This window comes from Mytilus trossulus, chromosome 1 (assembly GCF_036588685.1).
Source record: "Mytilus trossulus isolate FHL-02 chromosome 1, PNRI_Mtr1.1.1.hap1, whole genome shotgun sequence".
Classification (NCBI taxonomy): Eukaryota; Metazoa; Mollusca; class Bivalvia; order Mytilida; family Mytilidae; genus Mytilus; species Mytilus trossulus.
In genome coordinates, this window is record NC_086373.1 from 107634808 (window position 1) to 107660113 (window position 25306).

At 31.3% G+C, this 25306-nt stretch overlaps 1 protein-coding gene across 1 annotated transcript in view; it reads right to left on the minus strand.

Moving 5' to 3' along the window:
• Positions 1–8608: 8608 nt before the first annotated feature.
• LOC134696596 (QRFP-like peptide receptor) overlaps positions 8609–25306 on the minus strand; it is a 38380-nt gene continuing 21682 nt past the window's right edge. Inside the window, exons 2-6 of the mRNA XM_063558461.1 lie at positions 23402–23523; positions 13361–13484; positions 10954–11156; positions 9929–10022; positions 8609–9644 (exon numbers count right to left, since the gene is read on the minus strand). Of these exons, the coding sequence (XP_063414531.1) occupies positions 9243–9644; positions 9929–10022; positions 10954–11156; positions 13361–13484; positions 23402–23523 (945 nt within the window). The 3' untranslated portion in view covers positions 8609–9242. The remainder of the gene's footprint in view (positions 9645–9928; positions 10023–10953; positions 11157–13360; positions 13485–23401; positions 23524–25306) is intronic.

Genomic DNA, 25306 nt, shown 5'->3' on the forward strand with positions numbered 1-25306 from the left:
ACAAACACTCTGATGAATTAGCAAAATAAGTTAAATTCCTTGAATTTTCATTAAATTTCACTAAAACATATTCTAGAAAATGACTTATCAATTTTTTCCGAAATTTATTTATATTTGATTTGGAAACTAATTGAAACAAAGTAAGAAAATCAAGAAAAAATGGAAAATAATTGAAAACACGGTAAATATCAAAGTAGTTGTGATCAACTCTCGAACATGTCTTTATTCATGTCACACTTTTTATATTCTTTTAACTTTATAATATTTTAAGAAAAAAACTCTCGCTTATATGTCAATGTGTAAATAAACTCATCATAGATACCAGGACTAAATTTAGTATATACGCCAGACGCGCGTTTCGTCTACAAAAGAATCATCAGTGACGCTCGAATCCAAAAAAGTTAAAAAAGCCAAATAAATTACGAAGTTGAAGAGCATTGAGGATCAAAAGTACTACTAAAAAGACTACCCTACAAGCCATGAATACGAATACATTTCAAAGGAACGCAAGAACACAGAGAAATTTATAAATAGATAATATAATAGTACATTGCAACATGGATCAAAGTGTCAAGATCAATGATGTCATACAAGCAATATTTAGTGTCTAATTATTGTGGAAAAATGCATGAACCTTATCTGAAACAAATGTCAGCGTTCTAATAGTCATTTCTAATATTCAAAGTTCTATGTAAAAACAAAGACGCTTTCAAATACCAGCTGAAATTAAAAAAAATATAAAACAATGATTTTTTCTGAAAATGCTTCGTATCAAATGTGCAATAAAATATTGCAAGTTCCAACATATATGTGTCGTCTACGGATAAGAGTGTCACCTTTGCGGATAAGTATACGTCTGTGAAACGAATGGAAGGCTAAACAAACGTATTGACATCAACCACAATGCAAGCTACATTATTTACAAGCATTTTAATCAGCATGATCAATCAGTCGTTTCTTTGAAAGTTCGCATTATCAAAAAACTTTACCACAGGACTAAAAATCCTCATCTTGCAACACATAGCCGTAGACAAAAAGAGGAATACTGGATTCGACAATTGGGAACTGATATACCATATGGTTGCAATAACAAAATTGATGGTATAGGTATTCTATCTAGTCCTTCCTGTAGCTCGGTATATGTGATGAATTGTTAAAAATTCTACAACTCGAGGTAGACGCAGTCACGTTAATCGTTATTAAAAATCACCAACTGATGTCTCTAAAAAAAAATTTCGAGCGTCACTGATGAGTCTTTTGTAGACGAAACGCGCGTCCAACGGTCAGAAATATCGTGAGCTTGAATCCATCAATTAGAAACACAATTTCAAAATGATTAGTTCAGTCGAGGATTTTGATAGGCAATTGGCTTAACTCGAGAAAGAAGACGTAGATACTCTTTCCGAATAGATTAAGGCTATAAGGTCGTTGATACTAATCGGAATTAAGAAGCTGAATGGGTCTATCAATACCCATGCTACGTCAATCTTTAAAGACACAGACGTTGTTAACACTTGTCTAACCTTCATGACTAAATAAAGGCAACAGTAGTATACCGATGTTCAAAACTCATAAATCGACAGAAAAAACAAATCTAGGTCAAAAACTGAAACCGAGGGAAACGCATCACATATACGAGGAGAACGACGACACAACATTAAAATGTAACACACACAGAAACGAACTAAGCATTAGACAAAATCAGAAGAGAATAACAAATATAACATACATAACAAAACTAAATACATGTATTAGGGAAAGAAAAGTACCGTGACACGTCTTATAATAATGTGAATTCACACTCAAATATAAGAGGAAACAAACGACACAAAAGAAACACAACGTTAAAATGTAACACACACATAAACGAACTATAATAAAACAATGACCATATTCCTGACTTGGTTCAGGACATTTTTGTAAAGAAAAAAATGGTGGGTTGAACCTGGTTTTGTGGCATGCTAAACCTCCAATGACACATATGTTATTATCCCGGCATATAAAGCCCTTAACAAAATCGTTTTTGTGTGTAAATCTCATAATATAGACTGCTTGATAAATAAATTACTAGTAGGTATTGACAACATACTTGAAAACCCAACATATAGCCCCACAACACTTACCAAAGAGAAAAACCTGGATAATCATAGGTCTGTTATATGTTCCTTTTGAATTTCATAAGTGTCCTTACAAACAACGGTATATGCTGGGTGCTACATGAAACCTATCTGAATTATTATCATCTATATATTCTAGAGGTGGCGTGAATCAGATGTGGATACTAAAAAATTCCAACCATATTTTAGAGTATATACGATATAAGACACTTTCATCTTGCAAAAGTATGAAAACATTTGTTTATTCTACACTTTACATAAGTTTTCCTCATTCCAAACGAAAAGACAAATTGAAAGAGTTGGTATTGCTTTGTTTCATTTAAAAGATTGGACAACGTATCTTGGGTAAGGGAGTGATAAATCCTACTTTGTAAAATATCACTCTTATTCAAACACAAAATTCTTTGAAAATGACATTATCGCGATTTTGGAGGACGTGTTTTCCAACAAACTATCGGCATTTCATGGGAACCAATAGTGGCCTTCTTCTTGCCGACTTGTTTCTTTATCCTTATAAGGGTTAAATTCTTAGGAAGAAAAAAAAATAAGTAAGCAGTATCCTTTAAGTTTATTTTTCGTTATATAAATGATATTTTCTCACTAAATAATTCAAAATGTGTTGACTTTGTTGAATGCATCTATCCAATCGAACTAGAGATAAATGTTTCAACAGATATACAGCATAGTCTGCCTTATATCTTCACTTACATCTAGAAATTGACATTGAGGGACGGTTAAAAACAAAAATTTTCGACAAAAGAGATGATTTCACTTCCCAAGTCTAACTTTTCCATTTCTATGTAGCAACCTTCCAGCAGCGTCTGAATACGAAGTATATATCTCCCAATTGATACGATATTCCTTGGCTTGTATTTCCTATCAAGATTTCCTATATATAGAGTTGCTGCTCACAAGGAAGTTATTAAATCAAAAATTCCAAATGCAGAAGTTGAAATGATCTCGGACGCCATCATAAGTTGAATTGGTTGACCGTTATGAAATATCCGTTTCACAGATTATATCGGATATGTTCCTTATGTCGTTACTACAATATATGTACTTCTAAAAATGGTTTCGCAACACAACTAATGACAGAAAATAGAACATGATACAATCTAGATTTTTCTTTCAATTATGTGTTAATCCTTTCGTTTGATGTGTTAGGGGAAAAAAAGTAAAATCACAAAAATACTGAACTCAGAGGAAAATCCAATCGGAAAGTCCATAATCACATTGCAAAATCAAACGACAAAACACATCAAAAACGAATGGACAAGAACTGTCATATTCCTAACTTGGTAACATTGATGGTGTAAAAAAATGACTTGGACCACGTTTAGCTAGTCGAAAATAACTCTGATCATATTTTTATATTTGACAGTGACAAGTCGAACCAAAAAAAAATAATTCCTCTCGGTTTTTCATATAAGTCGGTGTTTTGGATAATTCAACCTAGTGTACGTGGTGCCGGATCACAATAATAGAACAGGTGTAAATATCACTATTGCCCAGTTGTTACCCGACTTACCAAGTTATAATTATATTTTAATTTTGTTAGACATTTCCGTATCTTAAATTTGATAAGAGGATAGAGTTGTTGGCCCTATGCCGATTTGTAGTTTTTATGCCCTACTTGGCAATGGCATACCGGGCAGTAAGTTAATAAGTTAGTTAAATATAATTGTTAAAAGTATTTTTTAAAGTGTTGAAAAGACACTTCAATAGTACCAAATAATTTGGTCCAGGATAACTAAATTGTGAACAACACGCAAAGAAAAATACTATGTTACTTTATTTGAATTGGTTTCATGATGTGTAGGGTTATCATAAACACCTGTCATAACTTTCCGACGAATGTGCAGCTGTTCCAAATAATTAGAGGTAGCAGTAGTATACCGCTTTCAAAGTCAAAAATCAAATTAAAGAAAACAAATCTGGGTTACAAACTTAAACAATAACATACCCATACAGTATCGTTATAGTGTGTTAATCATATTATCACATATGTTGTACTGATATGTACGTTTTTGCATGGCCAATAATAGCCGGAAGTCAAGGATGGTTATCAGCCCTCGGTGCCGATATCGATATCAGCCCTCGAAATCCATATCAAGCCCTCGAGTTTAACTTCCGGTAACCTGTCAATCAAAGGCTATTTGTAAAAATGTTGAACACAATGAAAAGAAATTTAGAAAATTACAAATGTGCTGTAGATGAAAAAAGTAGAAATCAACAGTGAAAATCACAAAAGTTCCCGTAATGTAACACTTTAAAGTCATTTAATATTTGCATTTCTTAGAATTAATATATTTATTGTTAATCATTTCTGAAACTTTTCACAAAACGTTCTTAACGTACTAGCTGTGATATTTCTTTATTTTTTTCTTTAAATATCTTTTTGTTTTTTGATGAAATATCAAATATAATTTGGTGTAAGCTATTTGTTTTCTACTGCTTGAAAATATGTGATAAATAGATTATAACATGGCATTTTCCATATGGTCCATGGTATCAGCCCACGACCCATATCAAGCCCTCGGGCTAAAGCCCTCTGGCTTGATATGGGAGTCTAGGGCTGATACTAGGGCCATACGGAAAATGCCATGTGATAATCTATAATTATATAGACTACTTGATACGATAATTATTCGCAGCTACCTTTGGGTGAGGAATGTTCCTTTTGGGAGTTTTTTTTTCTTCATTCAACTTGATAGCCACCCCAAACAAAATTGGCCTCCGAATACTTCCGATGACCATAATAGTGATATAAACATAAATAAAGACATCAATAGATAAAGCGAACTCGTGCTTTTGGATTTTTCTAGATCTGTTTAATTTCATATTACAGATTAAACATATATGTTTATCATCGTTTTAAACTTATATAAGAATGATTTTTATTTGTGTATCGATTTGGTTAATTAAATGATTTAGCTTTGATTCACCTTCAATGTTTACATTCTTTTCCCTTGAATAACTATACACACATGTATTATCCATCTCTAAGCTAACGGATTAAATTATTGTTCTCATGAATACAGATTTAATGAGGTCTAATTATTCACTTGCAAGTGAATAATACCTTATCAATGTTTCTTTGCATATTTTGTCAAAAATGAACCATACTTGCTGCTAAACGCAAATTTTTATTTCACTATTTCTCTTTCATTAACGATTTAATAAAAAAAAATCATATTTAAGATTTTTTTATATATTTCGTAGCTACTGCCCCTTGAATCTAAATTAAGACACAAGTCATGTCTACTTTGACTGACTATGACGTAAAAATACTAAATCCCTGGGATGTGTTTTAGCTGATTTTAGTCTCTGATGCATGATTTTTTTTTATTATTAATTGGTTTGGCTTTTAACTAGCTGTCAGTAACAGCGAGTACTCTCAAATCGTACTTTCTTGTTAATTTGACCTGCTGATATCATTTGTAATGCTTTTTTATTTTATATATCTAATGTTAACATGTATTTGGTCTATATTCTAGCTTTGTTTTTTTGCAATTAATACAAATTGTCACTTCTTCGAACTATGAACATCAAAATTTTACGTAATTTTTTTCATAGTTGATGTTTTTCTAAAATTGTTTAACATTTCACAGCTGTTTTATAGTTTTACTTTAATCATACCTCATTTTTATTAACTATGTATTTACATCGTAACACAGAATTTTTTTTTTTCGTTTATTCCTTGTAAATTTGTGTTACTACGTTTTTTTTATGATTTATTTCAGTCATTGTAATTGTAATTGATATTGTATAGTGTGTCTTTCTATGCTGTAATGTTATACAACTATTTCAGAAAAGGGAAAAGGTTTGGTACTATTAAAACGCTTCAATTGTTTGCACCTATCCTAGTTTAGGAATCTGATGTTCAGTGGTTGTCGTCTATTTATGTGTTTCTCGTTTTTCGTTTTCATATAGATTAGACCGTTCGTTTTCCCGTTTGAATAGTTTTACACTATTAATTTTTGGGGGCCCTTAATAGCTGGCTGTTCGGTGTGCGCCAAAGCTCCGTGTTGAAGGCCTTTCCTTTACCTATAATGGTGTACTTTTATAAATTGTTACTTTGATGGAGAGTTGTCTCATTGACACTCATACCACATCTCCCTATATCTATACATTATATTTAAAAAAAACAGTCCTATTTGTTTCAAAGAAAGGAATTGCGAACGTAAATGCAGCTACTTTGTATTCGGAACGATCAAATGATACTTAAAAACACCATGATTACAAAAAACAATTCCTTTTGAAAATCATCAATATACTTAACTTTTTGATTGATAAGTTGATAATTTTAGACCCCAGGGTATTAACCGCCAGAAAATCAGTTTTCGTGTTTTGACATACAAATGCAAATGGTATAATTTTTCTGTTTATACACATTCATATATTAAAATATTCTAAAAACTACGGTTTTTCTTCCGACTTGACAAGCAAGCCGTATTCAGAACAACATTTGGAAATATTATTGTTGAATGTTCTTCAAATTTGTAATTCAGGTGAGTTTTCAATTTAATGATTCGAAAGCATCTGGTGAGTCTTTAATTGACTGAACATGCGTCGTGATTACTGAGAATTGTAAGGCTGATTTCTTTGAACAGCTACTGGCTTGATGACACTGCTGTTTAATGCTTCGTCTCTAAGGTAATTACCAGCCTACTAGTAGTCAGCTATTTCGTGTTAACATGAAATGACATTGAAACTACTAAGATTTTTATATCCATTGTGCTAGATTACAATTGTCTTTGTCATATTTTGTACAATATTGACAGGTTTTGATATTCAATGCTCTTCAACGTATTTGCTTTGACATTTAAAGCATTTTGATTCGAGTCTCTAGGGACTTTTATATATACGAACTGCTATTTTACTGTACTCAATGATAAGCCTGGGATCTCTGAAGAATGTTCTTCTCTTAAGAATGAGTCGTGCTGGTTTTGCTTTATCTTTAAGTTTTGATTTTTGTTAATCTTGATTAAACTGTTATATTGTCTATTTCTTTCTCCAAAAACACCCTGTTTCTATTTGAAACCTTCAAATTCGATAAAGTAAAATTCGGAAGATTTTTTAATGCAATCATTAGTTCGTTTACCCTATAGAATCTCTTTGTGACAGATGACCACGGATGTCTTCCAAATGTCTTTACCCACACTACTGTCCCCTTTTCCTCGTTTGTGAAATCACCGAATGAAACATCTCACCTCATTTGTAATTACCAGGAACAACATGACAGATGCATTAGTTGAACAGGATCTGCATATCCGTCTGGGGCACCCGGAATGTCCCTTGTTTTTCATAGAGCTAGTATTACTTATTTTTCAGTTATATATGCAGCGTTGTGAACTTATTTCTCTGTTCGATGTATTTGTTATTTGTCATGGCGTCGTCATTTTATTATGACTTATCTATAATATCAAATTTGGAGACCAACATGTTTTAGCCGGTTTGTCACCGAGCCGACGATCTTTTTTAATAAAATTTTATATGCTATAAATAGTTAGTGTATGTAAAGTACATTATAACTTCATTTAATACTTCCTTTAATAAGATTAGCTTAATTAATTCAACCCCGAATAAAGTTATGCAGCTGGTTTCTTAACGTCTACGTTTTGTAAGAAGTCGGATATGGGTTTGGTAAACTGGCCACCCGCTAATTGATACTTGGCCACAAACTGTGTAGATAAGAGCGATACAAAAGCAGGGGTTGTAATAATTAATGAGAGTGTTTGAGTTGGGCAAGTTGGCTGTTGGGCGAGTTGTCATAAATTCAAAACAAATTGAATACAAATCTACCTGCGTCCACCCTGTATGTATGTTTGGCCCATTACTTTGAAGCTTCATATGGTTCATCATGAACCATTTCACCAAATTTCAAAATACATGGTAATGTAAGATTAAATGAGAGATAAATCTTTTTATATTCTAGAAAATAACCAACATATAAATGTAACAAGACTGATGACCTTTATTTTGAATTCAAACTGTGTTGATTGGAGGATACAAGTCTGGTGACCTTTATTTTGAATCCTAACTGTGTTGATTGGAGGATACAAATCTGAAGACCTTTATTTTGAATCCTAACTGTGTTGATTGGAGGATACAAGTCTGATGACTTTATTTTGAATCCAACTGTGTTGATTGGAGGATACAAGTCTGATGACCTTTATTTTGAATCCTAACTGTGTTGATTGGAGGATACAAGTCTGATGACCTTTATTTTGAATCCTAACTGTGATGATTGGAGGATACAAGTCTGATGACCTTTATTTTAAATCCAAACTGTGTTGATTGGAGGATACAAGTCTGATGACCTTTATTTTGAATCCAAACTCTGTTGATTGGAGGATACAAGTCTAAGGACCTTTATTTTGAATCCAAACTCTGCTGATTGGAGGATACAAGTCTGATGACCTTTATTTTGAATCCAAACTGTGTTGATTGGAGGATACAAGTCTGATGCAATACGATAAGTTGTACATACTCGAAGAAATTCAATCGTTGTTTATGAGACTTCGTCTGATAGACATATACAGAATCCTTAGATATGTTATTTTAATTGCGAAGCTTTGAAATACAACACGATTACAAACTGTATAAGTGTTATAAGCTGAAGAGGCTTTCCTTTTATTGGCGCTACAGTTGGCGAAGGATTTCTTTCAAAATAAATCACTGCTGATTTCATAAAATGCACTTATTTAACTACATAGAATCATGTTATACTATGCTTATTTGATACATTGCCAAGCTAATTAGTTGTTTTCAGTACTTTCATAAATAACACAATGTTTTTACGTGTCTCTGTCACAGAGACATTGAAACAGCTCATGTGTACATCAAGAGTTGTATTATTTGAAAAAACGAAGTAAAAATGAATATTTTTACTATCGGTGATGGATGAAAATTATCTGCCAGTTCATGCTGCATAGCATTATTATACTGTAATTTGTTGAGCATTGACTTTATAGATATTTTGTGACCAGGTTTAGCTCAAGTCCTACAACAATGAAACAATTGCCTTCTCTTACTTTCAAGATTCTGATAAACTATGTTCGTCTCTATTCACCGTCTACACATGTGAATACATTGATCTCTGCTATCCATAAGAGATACTGTCTACACATGTGAAGGGCTTGATGATCTCTGCGATCCATAAGAGTTCATTTCAATAACATTTTTATGGTTGACAAGTGACGTATGACACGTCTTACTTCCTTCGTCTCTAAGTTCTGTCGCGTACCGATACGTTTGTGATCGGCTAGTTCCGCGTCTCCATACTACACAAGCACAAATCGTCTTTTTAAATGTCTCCTTGAACTTTTTCGACATAAATGTGTATATGATAGGATTAATACTGCTGTTGGCATATGCCATAATGTAAAAAGCTTCCCGAATATGTTTATGGTGGCCTTCATGAAGATCTGGTAAAACTTCAAATCCGATTAAAACATTGTTGATTTGTAATGGAGCCCAACAAATAATGAAAATTACAATCACAGCTACCAACATTTTAATTACCTGTGCAAAAGAAAAAAAATATATATAAATTACAATTTAGTAATTTCACTAAAACAAAACCCAACTGCAACATCATTAGGAAATAACGGTTTTAAATTTGAATTAACGTAATTTTTAAATGAACGTTCTAGTACCTAAGGACAAAACAATGAATTGTTTAATTACGATGCATTTAACATACATAAAATGTAGACTTATTAAAAGCAATCGTTTTACATCAAAAAGAAAGATTGAAGAAAGAGTACTTTTATTTATATTATAGTCACTTTTTAGATCCCACTCACCTGCTTTTTACTTTTATTATCATCACGAGACTTTCGAGGTACTAAATACGGGGAACTATCTGTATCTGTATTTGAACCGTTCGGTGAAGTTAACCTATAAAAAAAATTCAAAACGTTCAAAATATAATACACGTACCTATCTTTCAATATGTCACTTACTCTTCAATAAAACCAATTGGGTCTATTAAAAACAGAGAGAAGTAGAGCATGCTTTTCTTCAGGCTAGCACATTAAATACTTTAATCTAACTTCTCAAATATTTCGACTGAAAAGACCAGAGTTCTTCATGCTCACTGAAAATGTGATTTCTCACTAGAACCCTGATATATTACAAAAGTTGAAGATTTATTTAAACGGACATTTTTTTGTATATATATTTTTCCTATCTAGATAGGACAACGCAGATCACTGGTCAGGCACCTATACTAATCAGATTCTTTGTGCGTTTGTATGTGCTTCCGTCCATCATTAATATTTGGAGTTCAGATTGTACTTGGTATCAGTATTAATCACTATGAGAAAGTGTGTTGAGAACAAAGGAAGAAATGTATATTGGAAGTATAATGGTTAATACTCAGCTCACTTTAGCCATTCATACGCATATATATGTATACACAAAATGTTACCCCTCTTTTAACTTATATGCCATTAGAGTTCAAGAATGAATAACATTAACGATATTAATTTTACTTCAATTGATCCTCATTCTGACAATAACTGTCAGTGATACCCGACACAAAAATATTTTAAAAAAAACCAAATTATTCAACGGCAAAGATCCGATAAAACCAATAAGTAACAAAAGTAAAGCCAAATCAGCACAGCGAATAAAACTTTGCCTTAGGGAGATATGTTACTTTATTCATAAATAAAATTACAATTTGAAATTTTTATTCCACACCATTGCCTGTCACATATATGGCAGAAACTGTTTATTGAGAAGATGCTACATAGCTAGATGAACTTATAATTTAGATGACAAATACATGTACAAAAGGTAAAAAAAAATTGGTACTGACACTAACCTGCGTTGCTGTCTACTTTGAAATGATGAAATATGCCACAATTCAAGGCATATGTTCACATAAGCGAACGTCATAATAATAACGGGTACTAGTAATAAAATATATATCATGTAAATTTCATAGGCTACAGATATAGCAAATGAATTCCAGATCTTTCTGCACCAAATTGCCTTCCGATGTATGCCATGTACGATATGGTACTCCTGCAATGAGATTGAAAGAATCGCATACGTTAATTACTGGTATGTTAGTTTTCACTTTATTTAGATATTCGAATCAGCATATGTTTAGGTAATTGTGACCTCCTGAAAGTCTACTTAATTTTTTTGATGTGACACCTTCCTCAACTTCATAACGTCAAAGTCATTTTTTTTTCAGTTGGACTTTGAGAGAGAATTTCATTTTCAATTTTGATACCTTTTATGCCATGTGATTTCACTGACGGATATTTTTTTTAGCATGGATGCAATGAATTGCCTTTCGTGTGCTTGTTGGTGCAAAATATTTTCCGAAATTTCCAAGAGTTTAGTAAAAAAAATAGTGAATAAGTTATAATTCCCTCCGATGTACTTATGACCTTCTGCCTTTTTACAATGATTACCAAGATGATTTTCTTATTGAGAGTATTGAATACATATTGGTATCGAACTTAGTTAAATTTTAACAACCCGACAGTATATAACGAACGATTCCGGAAATTTGGATCTGTAAAATGTTTACCGAGTTTGGTACGAAGATGTACTCTTAGAAAAGTCAAACATCTTAAGAAATCAGGTAAAACTTTTTTTAAAAAAGAAGTAGATAATTGCCCAGCCTGATTGGTTTGTGTTGCTTAGTCTTTAGTTTTCTATGTTGTGTCTTTTGTACTATTTTTTGTCTGTTTGTCTTATTATGTTTTAGCCATGTCGTTGTCAGTTTATTTTCGATTAATCAGTTTTAATGTCCGTCTGCTATCTTTTGCCCCTCTTTTGGAATTATAACCATATCATTACGTTATAAAATTATAGGAACTTTTGGCACCAACAAACACAAAAGGTAAGAATTTGTATGTCTGTAAAAATTCTAGCCTTTGGTGAAATTTCATTTCAAATTTCGGTCTCAAACTTGTCAAATTTGTCAAAGTTTGACAACAACAAAATAGCTTCAGGGTTATGACGCCAAAGGGAGGCGTAACAGCAGAACATTATATTCGCCTGTCAGGTCGTCATTATCATTTTGCCTAATGGTAAATGTAAAAGTTTATAATCTTCATTAGCTAGTTTGTCTAGAATGCAGGTTATATATGTAAGGTCTTCTTAATCTTTTTTTTTTTGTTCTTTGAATTTTTTCCTTGCTAATATGCATTTGATATTTTGATATTTACATTATTGGAAAGAAGGATATAATGTATCAATTTAAGACATACAATCACTTTGTGATCATGACGAAAAACAAAAAAATTCAAGGATGAGATCTGACATTTTTCATAATGTTAATGTGAGGCTGCTATCATATAGGCAAAATGTCTCGCCTTACTTTAACACTCCACACAAAGAATGAAGTGGAATATTAGATGTCGATCATGCTATATTCGGATATAAGACAATGCCTATACTAAGTATGTCGTACAAGTGAGAGGTTTAGCTAGCTATAAACCAGTTTTGATTCATTTTTTCCTTCATACGGAAATGCAAATTTTAAATTTGACAGTTGTTTTCCATTCATTTGAGGTATTTGGGCTTCTGATTTTGCCATTTGATAAAAGACTTTCTTTCTGCATTTTCTTAAGTCTTCTGTGTTATAATTACAGATCATATCTGCCAATATATTTATTTTTTTGTTTACTTTGTCTGGTTTCGTCATGATTTTGAGCCAGACATTTACAATGGACCAAGCTTTGTAATTATATCATTGTATCGGATTATGAATAAAGTGATGGAAGATTGTAAGTTAACATTGATGCCTACAGGTAAATATGATAAGCATACCAATTGTTTTAAAAAGTATTTGTTTAATAACACAGATGTACTTGATGCTATGTAACTTAAAGACCCATAAGATACAATGTTAATACATAGCAAGTCTTTTTCACAAACACTTATGAAAAGTCTTATAACAAAGATAAAAAAGGAGATTTTATGTATATAGGAAACACCTATAGGGGTTTTGAAAAGAGCTATGTATGACAATCTTCTTACCATGTACCTCACATCGTCGTGTATCGTACTCACCTTTTAACCAAATAAAATATATAAGAATTATAGATAAATCCAATATATCAATAAATCCGACTGACTATCAACCACTTACATATAAATACCAGAAATGGGTATACGAAAAAAAACTTGCTATTACCTTCATGTGATAAAACTCTACAGGACAAGAACAAAAACAAATATTAGGAATAAATATCATTAATTATACATACCCTTCCATAGAGAATAGGACATGCTAAAACCAAGGAAGCTATCCATAAAATACAAATAACTTTCTTTGCCCTTCCAACGGTGCACACATATTTCGATCTGACTGGATGAAGTATAGCATAATATCTAAATAGATGAAAATATCAATGTCATGAAATTAAGAAGTAGATTTTGATTCTTTATATGATTTGTGGTATGATTACCAATGAAACAAGTCTTTACAAGACAATAATTACATTAGATAAAATTGAGAACGGAAATGGGGAATGTGTCAAAGGGACAACATGATGTATGTTTCATTATAATACTTTATTTTGATTGGCTATCTGCACATCACATGTTATTCCTTAAGCAATTGCATTACTCAATAAAACTTTTCATTCATGAAAACACGTGGTCCCACAATAAAGTGCACAGGTGAATTAAATAAAACAATTATAAAATTCGCGTTTTCATGATCACAGCTTAAAAATGTAATTATAAGTTTTCAATGCTTCTTTTTGTAACTTCATAGGGTTGAAGCAATAAATAGAAAAATGTTTACTTTCTTTAAAAATTATTTTAATTCCTTGTAACGAATCATTTCTAAGTGTTATGAATAAATGAAAGTGCACTATCGTTATATATGTACTTAAACTGCATGCAATTGTTTTTGAATCTTGCGTTTAATAGGTATTTTGTTTGGTTTCAATTAAATATTATAAAATAATGTCATAACAGTATCTGGTTACCCTCACTCAAATATCACATTACATTATGTCGTACTAAAAGATCATGTTTTTCTATTTTAAGAACTGTATAGCCAGAGACAATATACAATTTTAATTTAGTATTCCAAAATAAATTTCCATACGACAAATGTTTCATCTTTTTTCGTTTATTAACGTGATTTGAAATAGATAAGGTAGACACTGTTTTCATTACTTATTCATTTTTTGTATATCAAAAGTTGCGTAGAAGACTAAACCTAAACTTTGAATATGTATGTCTCTACGTCGATTACATTTGTTATGTGATGGGCGTTAAAATTGCGTTTCAAATATTACTACTATAAGTTCATGATTATTTCAGTCGGATTTATTTACCATAAGCATCTTAAGTTTATCAATTATTGCATTTATCTGAGCTCCAATATGAAAATAATACGAATATTTGATAGTCATTACCTAGTTCAAAGTTTTGACGTATATTTGATACCTATCAAAACAAAACAGGCGAAAAAGAAGAAGTATAAAAGTTAATACTTTCACGGATATATAACGATAATAACCAAAAGTAATATTACAAAAAAATGAACTCCGTGGAAAAATCTACACGTAATCTCGAAGAAACTGGCAAATCAAAAGCTCAAACACATCAACCGAATGGACAACAACTATCATTTTGCTGACTTGGTGCATGCATTTTTTTAATGCAAAAAATGGGGGATTAAACCTGGAGTTATAGCTAGCTAAACTTCTCACTTATATAAAAGTTGCATACAATTCCATTATATTGACAACTATATAAAGCTGCTAATAATATTATTATTGTTTGACGTAAATTTTACATTGAGGTTCTGAAAAAGGAAATCACCAATTCACCAACATTCCAACTGACTCCATTTTCAGAAAACGAAATCTGTAACAAACATAAACTTTTAGCCACCGCTTTACAAGCAGAGCCAAATACAATGAAAGTCCCAACAATGTATTGGCTTCCGAAGCTACACAAAACCCCTTACAAATATAGATTTATTTCGTCTTCAAGCCATTGTTCAACTACTAAATTGTCTATTCTTCTTACCAGCACACTTGGTACAATTAAAAACCTTATAATAAATTGTTCGAATAAGGCCTTCGAAAATAGTGGAATAAATTACTTTTGGAGTGTCAAGAACTCGTTGGAAGTACTTGATAAATTGCATGCTTATATTGGTGATTTTGAATCTATTCAAAGTTTTGATTTTTCTACCCTGTATACCACATTGCCTCACATTCTCATTAAGAAAAAATTCACACACCTAACTAAATGGGCATTCAAAAAATCAGAATGTGAATATATATGTTCAAACTCTTTTAGGTCATTTTTTAGTAGCAATACACAAAAAAACTATGTTAATTGGACATGCTTTGATACTATATATGCCCTTGAATTTTTACTAGATAACATTTTTGTTCGCTTTGGGGATTCCGTATATCGTCAGATTATCGGAATTCCAATGAGGACTAACTGTGCACCACTTATTGCGGACCTCTTTTTGTATTGTTATGAGTTACAATTTATGACAAAAATAAGCAAAGACCCATCAAAACAACATCTGATAAACAAATTTAATAATACTTTTAGATATTTGGATGATATTTTGGCTCTCAATAATGACGACTTCAGTATGTATATTAATGAATTTTATCCTGCTGAACTTACTTTAAATAAAGCTAATACTAACAATGACCACTGCCCTTTCCTCGATCTTGATATCTATATCACTAACGGAAAGCTGAATACTAAAATTTATGAGAAAAGGGATGATTTTTCATTTCCTATCGTTAATTATCCGTTTTTAGATGGTGACGTTCCCTTGTCACCATCTTACGGTGTTTATATATCTCAACTTGTACGATTCGCTCGTGTATGTAACAATGTTTTAGATTTTAACGAGAGAAATTTATGTATTACTGAAAAATTATTACACCAGGGTTTTCGATATCACAAACTAGTCAAAACATTTACTAAATTTTATCATCGGTATAAAGACATCATTCGTAAATATAGCTCAACATGCAGACTTCTTATACGTTCAGGTATTTCACATCCAATTTTTTATGGAAATATTCTTTATAAAGCACAAAGGTGTCAGTATTCACCTCAGAAACTTAAAAAACCTTTGAATAGACTTATTAAGAAGGGATACAATTACGATACTGTTGTCAAGTCATTAAAGATTGCATATTTTGGCGTTAATATTGAGTCACTGATAAGGTCTTTGCGTCGGAACTAAACACATTTATTCTAAAAACAGTTGTTGGCATGACACGGGTTATGTTCTTCTCATATATGTTATGATGGTATGATACTAAACCCCTAACGGGAAGGATTGTGCCTGATATACATATGATGAAATCATAATCTTTCAGTCAGTTTAATTGAAGTCTGGAGCTGGCATGTCAGTTAACTGCTAGTAGTCTGTTGTTATTTATGTATTATTGTCATTTTGTTTATTTTCTTTGGTTACATCTTCTGACATCAGACTCGGACTTCTCTTGAACTGAATTTTAATGTGCGTATTGTTATGCGTTTACTTTTCTACATTGGTTAGAGGTATAGGGGGAGGGTTGAGATCTCACAAACATTTTTAACCCCGCCGCATTTTTGCGCCTGTCCCAAGTCAGGAGCCTCTGGCCTTTGTTAGTCTTGTATTATTTTAATTTTAGTTTCTTGTGTACAATTTGGAAATTAGTATGGCGTTCATTATCACTGAACTAGTATATATATTTGTTTAGGGGCCAGATGAAGGACGCCTCCGGGTGCGGGAATTTCTCGCTACATTGAAGACCTGTTGGTGACCTTCTGTTGTTGTTTTTTATTTGGTCGGGTTGTTGTCTCTTTGACACATTCCCCATTTCCATTCTCAATTTTATATGTGAACAAAACAAAACAGACTTAATTAGTAAATACGTTCAAAATTAGTGATACACCAGTCAGCATTGTCTTATCATCTTAATCAATATTGAAACAGACAAATGTGTCAACCAAGCGTGACTCAATTAATGTATCTTTAATCAAAGTGTTTCTACTCTGCTTGATAAAAAGTAGAAGTGTATAGCCAATATAAAGAATTTATAATATATTGGAACATGTAAGTTGTACGAAAGTTGATAGGTCTTACTACATTTGGCATAACCCGAGGTATTTCTTTCATAGGATTTGAACCACTTGAATTCTGCCTTTTTGAATAAGTACTTCTCGTAGATGAAAAATTCTATCAAAATTATTTGTTATGGATGATCAAGTTGGTTTCGTCTTGATTCTAGAAACAATGTAAAGCAATCAGTTCCTTAAAACCTAAGGCAAACATTCACGAGTGAAAGTAATAATTGTATTAACTGCAAACGTAGTTTCTACTAATAAGATTGTAGTTCAAACTAGTTAATACTGAATTAATACGTACTGTTGGTTTTTAAGTGATATCCATTCATTAAGACATCAAGCAAGTAAATGAAATCTAGCCTGATCATCAGTAATTCAAAGTAAATCACTCTGAAAACTTGGTCAAAAATAGTATTTTTAAGACAAGAAAGTGCAATTGCATTACAGCAGTTGAGGTGAAACATTACGATATAATGACAAATAAACAATTCAAAGTACTTTCTTGTGTTTTAAACATTTTGTCATTAAAATATCATCAGACAACTAAATGAGCAAATCTTCAATGACAAACGATCTGTAAAAAATACTTTTCTCTAAATGAGACTTTTATGTTAAAGCGAACATTATGTTAAATGGAAGGAAATAGCTGAATGTTGTGAAAAATTAGTGTTTATATGCGACAAGAATATAACAACAGAATTGTCCTGCAATTAACTGTGTCAACCAAAGTATGGCTTAAACACGTCTGAAGAAAATGAGTATTAAATTCCATATCAAATCCAATATAATATATGTGCTTTGCTTGCAAAGATATTCTAGTGGCACCGCAATTATACTAACAAATAGGGGCATTTGTAAAACTTTACTTCCTATTGATTAAATAATATGATAAAAGATAGAGGGTAACGCTGGTTTTCACAACTTTTATGAACCTCTGCTTTTTAATTTACCGTTGAGTATTTTTGTTTTAATTTGCTTTTTATTTTATATTTAGATAAAATGATTTTCATTATTGATAGAATTTATTGCAGTGTTTTTGCTGTAAAGCATTTTTTTTTACTGTTCTTTATCTTTATTTTGCGTTGCGAAGAAACGAGAGTAATTTTTTAAAGTAAAATGTCACATAAAAATGGTAAGTGAGGATTCTACATTTGTTAAGACATATAATGCATTAGGCAAAAATGATAATATCAAACACAATGCTTTTATATTAGCTGAAAAATCAATATTAATTACTCACAGGTGTAAAAGCATATTCATGTTGGAACTTCATTTTGATATATATGGAAGGGTTGTTAAATTTAATGGTTTGATAAAATAAAAAAGCTCGTTCTTCTTCAAATTATTCATAATCCAAGGTCAGTTCTGATTAATATATTAGGTAAATTAATTATAAACATATATTGAATATTTGCTAAAAGAATTCTGCCTCTATCTCATTTAAATCTTAAGATCCTGAAGGATTTCATTATCAATAATTTGATTGTAATTCAATATCTTATTAGTTGCTTTTGATTATGATATCATGCAACAAAGACGAGATGCTAGTTATAATAGTTATGCAATTAAAGTTTAACTAGGACTGATGCTTTGAATTTAAAGCCTATACAATTGAAACATTTTAACGTTTTCGTGCATTATTTAAATGCCAGTTTTACTTCTTTACTAAGTTCGATATATCGATAGAATGCTAAAGCCTCATTAATTGTTCTGAAATAAGATAACCGATTTTAATGAGTTTTTAAATTGGCTTTATATGGATCGTAAATACTTCAGTTTTGTGATGGAAATTAAAGAAAACATTTCTCAAAGGTTTTTCGCTAACGAGCTACGTATATTTTGTTTTCGTGCTGTAGTATGATTGACAGAGGCCTTAACAAGTCATGGATAGTCACTTAAGGTCTGGATTCTCTCAGCGGCAAGGAAAACCATTGATTCATTTAGTTAAGAATAAATGGGACTTTTAATTGTCTTCAAATGAAATTTTCTAGAAATGTTATAGATTAAAGATTCCATTACAAAAAGCTGCCAACAAAACAATTCTTTAATATATTTGTTTCAATAGTATATAACGCAATATACCAAAAACAAAAAAATGTCATGTTGATGCGTACATAATAAATTACTAGTATTTGCGTATATAAATAATGAAATATTATTAGTAAATTTTATTTTATTTTCCCGAGTTATAATGAATTATTTATCCTGAAGATCCCCACACCCCACAAAACCAAAAAAATATGTCTTAAATTTATTTTCTTGAGAAATTTGAAGCGTTAAGAAGTACCAAAATATAAACAAAGAAATGAACATAATAAAACGAACGTGCTAGTGTCCAGTGCATAGGACGACAGTCCTCGATGATAAGTTTGACAGAATAATCCTAAACGAATTTCACTAGGCTTAACTATTATTAGATTGAATCATTGTAAAAATCATAGCCAAGAAAACAATCATGTTGAAAAGGTTTTGAAAGGAATTAACATCATTGGAAGTCTTTCAAAGTGTACCTGAATAATATCAAAATAGGAGTCAAACACTATAACAATTTTTTAAATAACTAAACTGTAGCTTCAGTTCTTTCTTGTTGTGTTTATAAAAATATTAATGGTTCATGTCTAATGATAGACAGAAACATACTTCAATAAATTAAAAGATTCGATATTGGATAACGCAAATCAGCAAAACATTCCATGTGTACTGGAACATGCTATTTTACAACAATTAAACAGTATACTTTCAAAATTGGTGCTTTGAAAGATTTCGAGAAAAAAAGTGGAACAGCAATCAAAATGAAATGATGAGGTTCTACAATAAGCTCTAGGGATTAATTCATAGTTTTTATCATCTTATAATCACTCTAAAGCGAAATCAGTTATTTTGCAGAGCTTCAATGTGCACGAACATTATCTTTGACATAACAACAATATTAAAGATTGCATCAAGCATGAGATCGAGGGGGGAATCCTGATAACCTTGAAGGTTTGCATTATCTGCTAAACTCCGCTAAAGTCATGTTTAATCTTACTGATTAATCATATTGCGTGATGAACATTAACATATTAAGCGGTTATCATATATTTCATATAATTCAGACAAGTACAACATATCTTTTGTGAATAAAATTTGATTCAAACTATAAATTTCGTGCGTCCGAGCGTCCGATGCGCTTTCATGAATTTACCGTTATCAAGAACACTCAAACACCAAATATCTGAAAACTAGGGTTGTATAAATATGTAGACACGTTAGAAGCTGCATGTTTACGAGGGACAAAACAAAAATTAACGTCAACGTTAACGTAAAATATTTGACAATTAAACTCCACAACTTTCAACGTAGCCATTATTGTTATTGTAGAAATTGAAAATGCTAATTTTAAAAGTATGCCTAAAAAACCCTATCAGTAGTTTATTTCTGAAGTAAGAACCATTTTTTCCGGAATATCGTAACATAATACAGGTTCTGAAATATCTTTCAAGTAAGAGAGATGTAGAACTGATCAAAATTATCAGAAAGTTTACAATCGGAAAATTTAACTCCTCCCTTTTAAGTCATGAAATGAAAACCCTGCATTATCGATTATATTATTTTATGCCATGACACAGTTATATCTCTGATCAAATTTATTTCTGGTTATGTGAAAAAGACAGAATATCCTACTTTTTCATTACTATTTTATTAAATGGCATCACCTAAATATATTGCAAGTCAACCTGAAGGTTAATGCAAGTATTTTATTGATGAAGAAGAATGTTCATGAAGTTTACTTCATGCAAGTAATAAAAGTTTCGCTATAGAAGGATTTTGATGCACAACAATAAAAACACATAGTCTTCAGTAAATACCCACGATAACCATCTAAAAATCTTTTGTTAATATTTAATTATAGATGAATTATTATTTTAAATTTCCATAACCGAAAACCATGTTAATATACTCTCTACTCTCATATCTATAATGGTAGAAATACAGTAAAAATAAATTTGCAAATAACACAGAAAGAATGAAATTATTTGCATATATCTATTAATACATTAATAATAAAAATGCAAAAAGCATATTTTTAAAATTGTTAATATAGGTAAAACATATAGCAGACATGATTGTAAACTGACATAACTCAATGATGGATGACCTGGTCGTCCCGTAAAAGGACCAGATAAACCTTATATGAGGATAACTTGGAACCGAATGTGACAAGTTGTCCATTGAGGTATACTTAGACGTGTTGAGTTATGATAAGGATAAAGATACATGTGCTAAATATGGCCATTATACAAAATGAATGTTGCATTGTCTGTGGCGGGTTGGAAATGAAAATCACTTGAGAGAAACATTCCGCAATAATTTTTTCATGTAACTTCAACTTCGTGACGTATACTTTTAATTTTATTTGCTAGTACCGTTTATATAATAATTTCTCATTTTACTACCAAAACGTGAGAAATGATTTTAATAAAATTTAAGTTTCATGAAAGAAATACAATTAAGAATGCACCACGTTATATCATAAGCAAAGATGTTGACTAACAACACTCGATCTGAAAAGACCTATAGATATGTCTTATCATCAAATGCTGACAAAAAGTATTAAGGGACAACATCAATAGTTCAATGAAGGATAAAAACTTAATTCACATAGTTTTTTCACTGACCCCCTACCCCCCTCTTAACTTAATTTGGGAAAAATTGATTGACCCATATGGAAATATGTAAAAATCAATGTCGGATAACCAAACCTTCCAGCAGTTCAACCCTAACCCCACCACCCCCTCCACCCCCACCCCTCCCTGAACTATTTGAATTAAGTTTTTTTTTTATCTTACATTGATCTTTTGATGTCGTCCCTAACGTTACAAATTTATGATCAAATTGACTGTTTGCGATTGGCATCTGGTAGAATTAAGCGAAAAATATATTGTGCATCTACCTGCTCGACTCTTAATATTATGTAGAGAAAAATAATACTGTGAAAATCGATTTATATATATGCAGCAAAAGTTAGGTCGTTTGAAGTAAAGGTGAAAAGCTAAGGTTCTACATAAAAAGAAGCTAAATTATAGGTAGATAAATTAAAAAATTTCATGTCATTATATACACATAAAAAACAGTTTCAATCCCAATTAGTAAACTAGTATGCCACAAATTTATATAATGATATTATTACAATTTTGGAGACTATCTGAACAGCTCTGCAAGTTGTTTCGTTAGTTTACGTTTGGATTATGATACTTTCGCATATATAACATAACCTTAAATAGTTCATTGAATTAAAACTATTGGACATTATTTTTCTTTACATAACTGGTTGTGCTTCAAGCTATTTTCATGGCATAACTTCAAATATGCCTCGTGCCTGTACAAAGGCAGGTATATCACTAATATTGTTCACGCCTCTGTTTGGTCCATATCATTTGATTTTGTCATCTGTTATAGACTTTTTATCGTCATTTTTTTAATTAATATTGAGTTCTGTATTTTTGTAATTCATATTCTTTTATTATCTAGCCAAAAAGAATGACACAAAGAAATAATAGTATTTTCCTTGTGAATTAAATTACAATCATAAACGAGATGAGACACACTTTTACGTTAATTTTTAAGTTGTAATAATACTTTAACATGGTAAAATGGAAAATGGAAATGGAGAATGTGTCAAAGAGACAACAACTCGAACAAATAAAAGAAAATATTATCGTAAGTATCTTTAATGACAGTTTTAAGCTGTTCAAAATGTTTTATATGGAAATCTTCGACTTGATATAACAGTTTCCCCCATAATAATTAAACTACTTGTCCTTAAAATAAGAGTCAAAATAAAACACAAATCGTTAACAATAGAACAACGGTATTTCATTTCATGTATCAAACAAACAAAAACAAGCATTCTTTTCCGTAATAATTTTAGGGATGAACAAAGTTTCTGCATCATGACATAGAATGAGAAACGACTGCAGTTAAAACATAGCACTAAACATGCAAGTATCATTATAGCATAGACCTCAATGTTGAGTGTACGTTAATGATTATAAATGTCGTCAGTACACGATAGTATCATATAGACATGTAACAATTAAACAGACATCAAGGAACCTTGTGAGGGATTAATATTCTATCAAACTTTTGATACTTGTTATAAACATTTATTGATGTTATATTCATGATAAACAACTATAAACCTATATACGTACCTCTCTAAACTCATGGCTGTTAGTGTTGACACGGAACAAATAGCTGATACATTCTGTATATAGTACACGGCCTTGCACATAAATTCTCCTAAATTCCATTGGAAAGAAAAGAAGGCTGCAAACTGCAAGAAAATTATTATACAAAATGAAATTTATTGCTATGCAATGTTTTATATACAAACACTTTATGTTAAGGATCACGATTTTCAGTTTGTGAATAAAGTAGTTCTGATTTGAATTATGTTATAACCATCTGAGACAAAGATCAAATATGTGTATACTTTAGGGAACTAAATGTATACGTTCTATAGTATATTTCTAGTGTTAGATATATTTGTGTATAAAACGTTTCGTATTTGGTAATAGTAGTAAATATTTTAATCAAAATTGAAAAACAGTAATAGCATTAAATTTGTGACTGAGCCATACAACATTTTTACAGTATAGTTCATGTTTTGGTAATATACTTGGCTTTGCTCGACACTTTTATATACTGCCATTTTGTTATTGAGCGATTGAGCGATTGGCAGTTTCGAATTTTTTTCTTTCATCTTTGCGTATGTACTATGTCTATAAACTGTCTATATGCCATTTAGTTTTTCTTCGTTGAAATGTGTTTTTGTTGTTTACAAAATTATTAAAATTATATTGCAATGTTGACTGCTGTAAATCTACTTTGACATTTTTACCTATTATTTATGTTTGTTTTGCTTACAGATTATTTTAGTGGAATTGTATGTGACTGTCATACAATTGAGAGGTTTAGCCAGCTTTTAACCAAGGTTTATTCAATCTTTTTCTACATAAGGGAATGCCTGTAACAAGTCAGGAACATGACAGTTGTTTTTTATCCGTTGAATGCGCTTGAGCTTTTGATTCTGCAATTCTATTAAGGACATTTCGATTTGAATTTTCCCTTGGAGTTCGGTTATTTTGTGATTTTAAATTTTTTTCGAATTGCAAAATTTACTACATTAAAGCTGCATTTTAGTTGGAGGTATTTCTGTTGTCCGTTTTAACCTCCACTAGGGAATGTCATTTATGTTCCGCTATGTAGAGAATCTTGGTATTGTGATCCGATCATAAGAAAACTGGGACCTTGCTAATTGAGACTCAATGATAAGAAATCTTTAAATAAAATAGAGAATGGAAATGGGTAACGAGTCAAAGAGACAACAACCCGACCATAGAAAAAACAAAAGCAGAAGATCACGAACAGGTCTTCAATATAGCGAGAAATTCCCGCACCCGGAGGCGTCCTTCAGCTGGTCCCTAAACAAATATTTACTAGATCAGTGATAATGAAGGCCATACTAATTTTCAAATTGTACACAAGAAACTATAATTTAAATGAAACAAGACTAACAAAGGCAAGAGGCTCCTGACTTGGGACAGGCGCAAAAATTCGGCGGGGTTAAACATGTTTATGAGATCTCAACCCTCCCCTATACCCCTATAACAACAGACTACTAGCAGTTAACTGACATGCCAGCTCCAGGCTTCATTTAAACTGATTGAAAGATTATGATTTCATCATATGAATATCAGGCACAATCCTTCCCGTTAGAGGTTTAGTATCATATCATCATAACATATATGAAAAGAACATAACCCGTGTTATGCCAACTACTGTTTTTTTTTTAATGTGTTTAGTTCCGATGCAAAGACCATATTTTGTTTATGTCTTATATGCATTTTGATATTGTCTGTATATCTTTATGATTGCCTTCTAGGTGCATTTAACAAACTCTCATAGGCTTCTCAAAATAATTTCAGACAGTGATTTGACATGACATTTATATTTTTTCATATTCTTGATAAATTATTTACCTTGGTTTTACATATGATTGACTGTTCATTTGTTTTAGGACACACAGACAATTAATAAAAGAAACATAGTCATAT